We start from the raw sequence: 10,352 nt of genomic DNA on the forward strand, positions 1-10,352 counted from the left end.
ATTCATCTGCCTTATCTTCCTATTTCTGTACTCAGTTGCACGTGGCACTGGGAGTAACCTGGAGACTACTACTTTAGAGCTCCTGTTTGCTAGTTTTCTACCTAGATCTGATTGCAGGACCACATTCCCCTTCCTACCTATGTTGTTAGTACCAATGTGGATCACAACCTCTGGCTGTTTGCCCTCTCCAACAAGAATGTCCTGCAGTCGTTCTGTGACATCCTTGACCCAAGCACTAGGGAGGGAACAAACCATCCTGGAGTCATGTTGACAGCCACAGAAACGCCTGTGCCAATACATTCTTACTTCCCCGTGCTTGTTTAGAAATTTACGTTTCTGCACTCACACTGTTTTCAATCTCCCAACTGTCTCTCCACTCATGCTGTTTCATTTCCCAAACTCCAGCTGTTTTATCTGCAGAACTCCCGCTGTTTTATCTCCCGAACTCCCGCTGTTTTATCCCCTGAACTCTCGCTGTTTTATCCCCTGAACTCTCACTGTTCAGGGGATAAGCCAAGTAGAAAATTATTTTAGTTGGCCCTACTAAATAATCTTTACCAAAAGTACAGTTCCTACTTTATTCTAAACCTTACAAATAGAATAAACCTTAAACACTTACTAGATGATCACTGGATACTCACCAAACAGCTAGCTTCTACCCCAACCAATCAAATTGCCCCTTTCCTGTAATGTCACAATTAGTTTTTCTCACTCTCCTTTCAAACTCAGCGCGTGCGGGCCGGTTCTGAGCAGCTGACAGGGTCTGCCTCTCTGACTACTCTTCTCCAAGGTGAGTGATGCAGGCCGCGCTCCCCAAGCTGTATTTATTCTCTCCTTGCTCTGTGTTTCTCCTGCGGGTCCACCTCTCCAACTGCTCTTCAACCTGCAAATCCTTCCAATAAGCTTGAGGATAGGTGGTAGGTGCAGGAGGGTCTCCTGGTCAGCCATGAAGGTAATGCATTGCAGAAGGTAACAGCAAGCCATTGTACTACCTTGCCAGGCATAATCATGTACCAACATAAATCAAAAATTGAAGTCTGAGATCACTATACCCTCTGAAAGATGGTACCTAGAGACAGAGAGAGTGCAAGCTATTTCTCCCAATCCTTTGTGCTCTTTTTAAATCTTTCCATTAACTACATCCTGGTGCCCATCCTCCTGCCAAGTTAGTTTAAACCAGCTCTAGGACAATGAGAGCCTTGGGCCTCAATGTTCTGGTGCAGAGTGCTTACCCTTCACTCCACCAGAGCCCAAGAATTTCTGAATTTCTGGGCCATAAAGCCCTGTGTCATAGATGCTGACTTACTGTCTGCCCAAAACATACTGGCCTCTCATTGGCTGTTTTACATTGTTAAAATAAATACATAGTGCATTTCTCAATTGAAAATTCTGAGAAATAGCTTGTGCATTTTCCATATTACTTTAATTATTGACCACGGATATCCGCCTGAAATTCTATGCCCGAATGCCCATTCAGATGCAGTGTAACCAGTCAACAGAAAATTTATGCCTTTGAGCTTAACAAGGTTTGGTACAACAATTGTAACTCTTTTGAGTACAAACACGTTTCCATCTGTTATCAGATGAAGTTATATTGTTTCATAGTTTGCCATTGTGAGATTTGAACTCTTAATCTTGGGGTTACAAACCCAGTACCATAACCAACTTGGCTATTTAGGCCAAACATACAACAATTGTACTCAGATCATAGGAATCTTATTTCAATCACCATACTCACTAACAATGCAACGGTACTGTTGATCAAAACAGCAGAGAAGTTACATGGCTGTATACATGGATACAATCCTCACCTATGTTACTGTGTGCAGGCTTCTCAGAGATTACTCTTCCAGCAGAATACTGCAAGCTTGGGAGACAATTTTTGACCAATACTTTAGATGTTAAAGAAGCAAAGGCGTGATTAAGTCAGGACTTTAAGCTGAAACACAGGTTTAGCTCATGTTTAGCACAAGGCATTATTTTGGTAAAGGAGTTGCAATGGGAATGGCCAGCCAGAGGCTTGTTGAACAGCTGATTGGTACTTAAAATGCCTGCTAGCACTCATTAAGGAGGCTGTATAGCATTTTGGTGGCCAGTGCCTCAAATAATCTAACTCCCTCTTTCTGAAGAGTGACCAACTGTTAGGGAGTAAACTTGGCATCGATGTAAATTTCAAGAGTTACTCAAAGGCTTACACACCGTTCAAAGGGATAATGACCATTTCATGCTCATTTGCTGCTGGAGCTTTGAAGAGGACCCCCGTAACACATCAGGAGACTTTCTGGAGCATTTTGTCAACACTTTGCCAACACTTGAGCAACTTTTGTTACTCAATTTCCCTGAGGACAAAGAATAAATGATGTGATACTCCACCTTAAAGGGGAAGAGTTACCAGGAGAAAGAGTCACGAGCATCTTGTTAAAGGTTTCCCTTTGAATGGGCTTAGAGGAGGACATGAGGCCATGGCAGAGCAGCACTAACAACTATAGGAGAGAGGGACAAGAAGGTGGGGTGGTATCCTCCCCCCTGTGAGTGTAGGACATTCCGTCTCCACCAGAAACGCCAGAGCCTCCTCAGAGAACCTTTGCATTGGCTCCCTCGGTTATGTTATGTTGCTATCCTGCAAGATGCTGTCGTGTGCCAGCCAGCATACAGTGCACCTTCAGTGGAAGTGGAAATGAGGAGCCCATATCTATTGCAGCATGAAAATTGCACTGAATGAGTACATTCAAATTTGGATAATCAGCAATTAGAAGCAAGATGGTGCGCCTAACATGGGCTTTCACATGGGTGTGTTCTACTAGCACTCATTAAGGAGGTTCTACTAGTGGCTGTTTCCACCCTTTGGCCCAACTAACTCTCCAGATATTCAAATGGGAGAAATCCTCACGGAACAAGCTGGAAGCATTACTCTGAAATATGTTGCTGGCTACCTGTTATAGGCCAAAGTTACAGAGCCAATTTTAAATAGAATCTTGATCATTGTCTGAAAAATGTTTCTGCTATTCTTTAAATCTCTCCTGCCTTCCATCCTATTATGGACCTTCCCTTTTGATCGTTGCTGCCCTCCCTCCTTTCCATGCACCTATGCTTGTTTTATATAGAATAGCAATCAAAATAACTGTAAGTCTAAGCTTTATAAAGTTTACAAATTCAATTTCAATTGAAGCACATTAAACTGAGGACTAAAGGAAAAAGTAGTTCTATTTTAAAAATGGTGCTTACTTTTGTTTTATTCAGTTTTGTTCCCCTCCTCTCCCGAACATAGCGAGGAATCTTAGAAATGCAAGCTGTTGTAGGAATTTTAATAGTAAACATGGCTAATCAACATCAGAGCATCAATCAACAAAGCCCAAAAGCCATTAACTCTATAACAAAAATAAAAGAATACAAGTCAGAGAGATGGTAATCAAAAATATGCAGTGCTTTGATCAGCCTGTACCTTGAATACAATGTCCAATTCTAATCGACAAGAAACAAAAGAGACAGTCAATAACTGGTGGCAATGCAGGGAAGGGCCATGGGGATGGTCCCAGTATCTGGTTTCTGAGCTCTGAGAAAAGACCAGAGAAACTGGTTTTTCATCCAGAAAAGGGGGTCACAGAGGGGTGATCTTACAGATGCATATAAGATTGTTGAAGGCACTGTTGCAGAGTGGTGAGGAGGGGTAAACTGAAATCCTCAATTCCTTTCCCTTTTTTCCATAATCAGTCTGGTTTGTTTTTGAAAAATTAGCTGTGTGTGCAGGGCCAGCTCGAGGTTTTTTGTGCCCTGGGGAAATTGAATTTCAACGCCCTGAAGACTTCTTGCCATTTTCATAATTACTTCGTAATGACAAAAAAACTACAAATATAACAATAAAGAATTTATTACAGATAAATGAAAAAAAAATCATATGCAACAGACATTCAAATAAGTACCTTATCCTAACTGAAACTTTAAGACATTTGCAATTTTGAGAAATTTTTCATGATAATAAAATAGAAGAAAGGAAAAAAAGAACTTAAGTTATTACCCTGTGCAAATACATTTTATGAAAAGTGAAACCAAAAAAGAAGAGCCAAACCTAAATCAAACACAACAATAGATATGCAAATCTTTACATTATCCTAATTAATTTTTTTCCTCAACTTTAGGTTTGCAGATTTTTTTATAGCACTTTCCATGTTTATATTTCTGACAAGTTCATTTTCTATTGACAAAATTGCTAGGCAATTTAGTTTTTTCTTGTGTCATGGAAGACATTAAGTATGTCTTTATCAGTTTCAGCATACTAAAGCTTCTTTCTCCTGTGGCCACAGTTATTGGAATTGCAAACATTATCCTTAATTCAACACAAAGATTTGGCATAACACCCTGCAACTTACTGGTGTTGACAAATCTCACTGCTTGTACTTGGGACCTTACACCTTCAAGAAATATTGCATTTGCAGTTTCTAATTCACTCAGTAAGTCACAGCCATTAATATCACTGCTTTCTTGTTACCTTAAATTATCCTCCAACCTTTGGCATGCACTCGTCAGAACATTTTTACCTGGCAAATCTTTTAGGTTACTTAAAAATCCCCATGAGTTGTTAGTGGAGGTTGAAGAGGTAGAACAGCAGTCAATGGAAATGTGAATGTGGCTACTGCGAGCCAGCTGAACTTTGTGTCACACACTGGAAGTAATATACAGCTGCTCACCTATGCCAAGTCACATGACGGGTTAAGGTGACCTTAAGTTTGCTATTGTTAAACATGAAGTTAAATGACACTAATTAAGCACTGCAGTAACTCACCAAGGCTCCTTAGACAGCATCTTTCAAACTCTGTCTCCAATGTGCTCACATTCTTCCGAGAATCTGGTGCCCAGAACTGTACAAAATATTCCAGCTGAGGTCTAACGAATGTCTTATATAATGTCCCTGCTCTTGTACTCTATGCCCCTATTAATAAATGCAGGATACTATATGCTTTATTAACTGCTCTCCCCACCTGTCCTGCCATCTTATTTACTATACTCCATGCATTCACATACATGCATAGTAACCCTGATTTAGATTTTGTTACTTTCCCCCTTGCCTCAACTTTACCTATTACTATTCTCTAATCCAGTGTTATCTGTCTCTCCCAGTATTTTTTGCACCCTGATATTCCTCTCTAATATTTTCTCTTGGTTCCCACACCCCTGCTGAGTTAGTTTAAACCCTCCCCAACAGCACCAGCAACACTAGCAAGGAACTCAGTCCCAGCTTTGTTCAGGTGCAACCAATCCGGCTTGTACAGGTGCAGTCTCCTCCAGAGCCAGTCCCAGTGTCCCAGGAATCTGAAGCCCTCTCTCCTGCACCATCTTTCCAGTCACGCATTCATCTGTGTTATCCTCCTATTTCTGTACTCTCTGGCACGTGGCACTGGGAGTAATCCGGAGATTACTACATTTGAGGTCCTGCTTGCTAATTTTCCACCTTGCTTCCGAAATTCTGATTGCAGGACTACATCCCCCTTCCCACCTAAATCATTGGCACCAATGTGGACCACGACCTCTGGCTGATCACCGACCCCCAGAAGAATGTCCTGCAGCCATTCTGTGACATCCTTGACCCTGAAACCAATGAGGAAACATACCATCCTGGAGTCACGTCTACAGCCACAGAAACACCCATTTGCTCCCCTAAGCAATGAATCCCATATCACTATAGCTCTTCCTTTCTTCTTCCTCCCCTTCTGTATAGCCGAGCTGCTCGTGATGCCACAAACTTGGCTCCGACTGCACTCCTCTGAAGAACCTGTGCCCTCACTAGCTTCCAAAATGGAAAACCAATTTGTGGTGGAGGACCCACTGGGACTCCTACACTACCTGCCTACTTCTCTTAGGCTGCCTGGTTATAGAGTCAGAGAGGAACAGGTCCTTCACCCCATCGTGTCTATGCTGGCCATCAAGCACCTATCTATTCCAATCCCATTTTCCAGAACCAAGTCCAGTGGCGGACAGGAAAGTCGGAGTGATTCCCACTGGGTGGCGAAATGGTTGAAGATGCTCAATTTTCCACTGTTCAACTCATTAATTATGCACCCACAAAGAGCTCAGCAAATCTCATGGCGGGGGTGGATGGGGGGGTGGTTGTGGCGTGGGGGAAGAAGTCACCCACTCCATCTTTACTTCATGAGTTGTAGGTCCTGGCACCATATTTAAATGGCACCATGACAGTCTTTCACCCTTGCCCTCTGGCCCTTTCCCTCAGTCCTACCTCTGTCTCACCCCTCCCCAGCCTTGGCACAGCTTGTGCTACAGGCACCCAATATGTAGCAGTGATGATTTAAAAGGAAGATGAAAGCAGCGTGTGCTGACCTCCAAGTCGTGGATGAAGTGAAGCTTGCCAGATTTGCACTGCTTAAATACAGTCATAAAACAGAACTTTCTAATTACTCACTGTTGGGGAACTTATCTTGGAGGGGGAACATGATTCCGACGAGTTGGCCTTTTAACGAACATTCATGAGATGCTAATGAATGCAAATGGGGTTCCCAATATTGTTCAGGAAACTCGATCCACCTTTAACCCTCCTTGAAAGACGAGAACAAAATTCCAAACTATTTTCCCGCCATTGGGAAAATGACTTTTTGACTCAGGCCAAATTAATTGTCCCCACCTGCCACGATGCATCCTGCTGGCAGGTGTGGAAGAATCAGCCCAATAGAGAGTTCACAATTAGGTATACACCAAGCACAGCTTAAATACTCAATAGTGTTTTGTTGAAGGGGCATCAATCTGAAACTCTGTTTCTCTACACAGATGCTGTCTGACCTGCTGAGCATTTCCACCATTTCCACCATTTCAGATCTCCAGCACATTCCATCACAGAATATTCTATCACATTCCTGACTTGCACCTTGCCGTTGTTGGAAAGGCTCCATGGAGCCAGGTGAGCTATCTAACCTCTGACCTGTGCTTGTAGCCACAATATTTATGTGGTTGTTCCAACTATGTTTCTGGTAAATCCTGATCCTCAGGAAGTTGATGGTGGGGAACTCAGCAATAGTAATGCCTTTGAATGTCAAGGGGAGACAGTTAGGTTCTTTCTTGGAGACAGTCATTGTTTGGCACTTATGTGGCATGAATGTTACTTGTCACATATCAGCCCTAGACTGAATGTTGTCCAGGTCTTGCTGCACTGCTCCAAGGACTGCTTCATTTTCTGAGGAATACCTGATGGAACTGAACGCTATGAAATCATCAGCGAACATCCCTACTTTTGACCTTATGATGGAGAGGAGGTCATTTTTGATGTAGCTGGCCCACACTACCCTGAGGAATGCCTGCAATGGTTTCCTGGGGCTGAGATGGTTGGCATCCGATTTCCTTTTGCTAGCTATGACTCCAGGCAGTGGAGAGTTTCCCCCGAATCCCATTGACTTCATTTTTGCTTGGGCTCCTTGGTGCCACACGCAGTCAAGTGTTGCCTCAATGTCGAGGACAGTCACTCTCACCTCACCTCTGGAATTCAGCTCTATTGTCTATTATAGGACCAAGGTCAGGAGCTAAATCGTGGAACCTCCTCCTGAGGTCCTAAGCATCACAGAAACCAGTCCTCAGCTAATTCAACTCACTCCGCATAATATCAAAAATTGGCTGAGCTCACCAGGCGATGCAAAGGTTATGGGCCTTAATAGCATTCTGGTTGTAGTGCTGAAGAGTTGTGCTCCAGGACTAGCCGTGCGCCAAACAAAACAGTTCCAGTTCAGCTACAATACTGGAGAACATCCAACAAAAATATACAATTTTCCAGGTGCATTCTGTCCCCAAAAAGCAGAACAAATTCAATCTAGCCAATTACCATCCATCATCGGTCTCCTCTCAATCATCAGTAAAGTGATGGCAGGTATCATTGACAGTGCTATCATGTGGCATTAACTCAGCAAGAACCTGCTCGGTGTTGCTCAGTTTGGGTTCCGCCAGGGCCACTCAGCTCCTGACCTTATTGCAGCCTTGTTCCAAACATGGACAAAAGAGCTGAATTCCAGAGACTAGATGAGAATGATTGCGCTTGACATCAAGGCTGTATTTGACAGCGTGGTATAAGGAACCCTGATAAAATTGAAGTCAGTGGGAATCAGGGGGAAAGCTCTCCACTGATTGACATTATACCTAGCACAAAGGAAGAGGGTTGTGGTTGTTAGACATCAATTATCTCAGCCCCAGGATATCGCTGTAGGAGTTGCTCAGGGCAATGGGCCTTAGACCCATCTATCTTTTCATCAATGACCTTCCCTCTATCATAAGGTCAGAAGTGGGGATGTTCATTGATGATTACACAATATTCAGTCCCATCTGATACTCCTCAGATACTGAAACAGTCTGTGTTCACATGCAACAAGATCTGAACAATATTCAGGCTTACGCTAACAAGTGGCAAATAACATTCATGCCACACAATTGCCAGGCAATGACTGTCTACAGCAAGAGTGAATCTAATCATTCCCCCTTGATGTTTAATGGCATTACATTGCTGAACCCCCAACCATCAACACTTGGGGGTTACCATTGATCAGAAACTGAACTGGACCAGTCCCATAAATCCTGTGGCTCCAAGAACAGGTCAAAGACTGTGAATTCTGTGGTGACTAACTCACTTCCTCACTCCCCAAAGCCTGTCCACCATCCACAAGGCACAAATCAGGAGTGTGATGGAACTCCCCCCAGTTGCCTGGATAAGTGCAGCTCCAACAATGCTCAAGAAACTCAACACTTTCAATAACACTGTAGGAGTATCTACACCACATGCACTGCAGCTGTTCACCACTACCTTCTCAAGGGCAATTAAGGATGGGCCACAAATGTCAACCTCACCAGGAATGTCCACATCTCAGGGATCTGTTTTAAAAAATCAAAAATATTTCCTTAAGCTTTTATGCTGTCAGTTCACCGAATGCGTCAGTCAAGTAATAAAATCTACTCAATTATTGACACAGCAAATAAATGAGACATAAATTGTATCCAAGCAAATGTTATTACACAGGCAAGACTGAGTTTGAAACACAATTCTACATCATTTAACTGAATTATCACCCCCAGCTACTATGACAATTGTTTCCTGCCTTGTGCTTTATTCACATATTTTCCTTACTTCCTCTTCACCCTCGAGCTATCTCTTACCCTCTCTATTTTACTTTTCTCACAACTGCTCGCTACAATTCCTGAATCAGCAGCTGATCTCAACTGATACCAAGTGCTTTTATAACACATTGTTTGCTTGGCTTCTTAGTCATGCAGACATGGTGCTTGCCTAACCCCATATGATTTTTGCAAAGCACCTTCCTACTGCTCTCTTGGGCCATGCACCTCAAACAGCCAGAATTGTAAAATAATACCTTCATGATGAGATTCTTTCAGCCCCTGGACTTGCGTTCCACATCTATGCACTCTTTGACTCCAGTAGCTGCTGCTAAGCTTTCAGAACATTCTTATATTACAAATTAGGGTGTGGCTATATTTGACTATCAATTACTTCAAGTAAAGAAAAATAGTACAGCTGGTACCATGCGGAACCATCTCATGTTCAAAGTCAGTGCACTTAATTCTCCGATCCAAACATTAGAGGTGCTGGCACCATCTCAGAACAAACAATTGATTTTGGCAATTCATTTTTTTTAAAAGAATTAATATACAGTTTCTGCAAAGGCAGCTCGAAGCAGGCAGATCAGACAGATACTTAGGCCGGAATCTTCCCTCCCCTTTGCTGTCAGGCATTGTGGCCGGCGTGAACGGACATCATGAAACCAGTTTGCGATCATTTGCTCCCACCCATCAATGGCGGGCTGCATTTCCCACCTCCACATGTTGGGAACGTCATTTTAACACATCTGCATATAATTATAAGCCCTGCTCGCCAGAATTATCTCCCCACCCCCCCATGCTGGATTATTCCGGCATCTCGGTGGGAAAACACACAGGCCGAGGGCACATCTTGACAAGAGTGACCTGCAGAAGTCGGGGCTTAATGTTAGGGCCTTGCTCAGATCGTGGAGCAGAAGATGCTGGAGCCCTACAGCTACCGGACCCCCGAGGAACACATGCATCATGTGCTGGGTGGATTCTCATGGACATGGCTCTGCCACGAAGCAGCTCACGGAAGATGCAAGATCACCGATGGTGTCTGGGGCCTGCTTCGGGATATCAGGGTCTTGGCCATGGGTTGCCCCGGATGATCGTCGAGTGGGTGGAGAGGAAGATCTAACTGTGAGTGGGAGAGGAAGGTGTTCTTGGGGTGGAGGAGGAAGGTCTAGGTTTGACTGGGAGAAGAAGGTGTACTGGGTGGGGGGCTGGGGGGCTGGGGGGGTTGAGGGGTGAAGTTGCAAGGGGGGAACTGGTGT

At 43.6% G+C, this 10,352-nt stretch overlaps 1 protein-coding gene across 3 annotated transcripts in view; it reads right to left on the reverse strand.

Moving 5' to 3' along the window:
- The window catches only part of slc2a12 (solute carrier family 2 member 12), a 57,595-nt gene extending 48,163 nt beyond the window's left edge, over positions 1 to 9,432 (reverse strand). Inside the window, exons 1-3 of one of the 3 annotated variants that reach the window (XM_041188376.1) lie at positions 9,351 to 9,432; positions 8,830 to 8,853; positions 3,226 to 3,290 (exon numbers count right to left, since the gene is read on the reverse strand). Coding sequence is in view for 1 of the 3 variants with exons in the window: in XM_041188374.1 (XP_041044308.1) it covers positions 9,351 to 9,356 (6 nt within the window). In the remaining 2 variants the exon portion in view is untranslated. Of the gene's footprint in view, positions 1 to 3,225; positions 3,291 to 8,785; positions 8,854 to 9,350 lie in introns of all 3 variants that reach the window. The other 2 variants (XM_041188375.1, XM_041188374.1) reach the window with 2 other exon arrangements.
- Positions 9,433 to 10,352: the final 920 nt, after the last annotated feature.

This window comes from Carcharodon carcharias, chromosome 5 (genome assembly GCF_017639515.1).
Source record: "Carcharodon carcharias isolate sCarCar2 chromosome 5, sCarCar2.pri, whole genome shotgun sequence".
In the NCBI taxonomy this organism is placed as follows: domain Eukaryota; kingdom Metazoa; phylum Chordata; class Chondrichthyes; order Lamniformes; family Lamnidae; genus Carcharodon; species Carcharodon carcharias.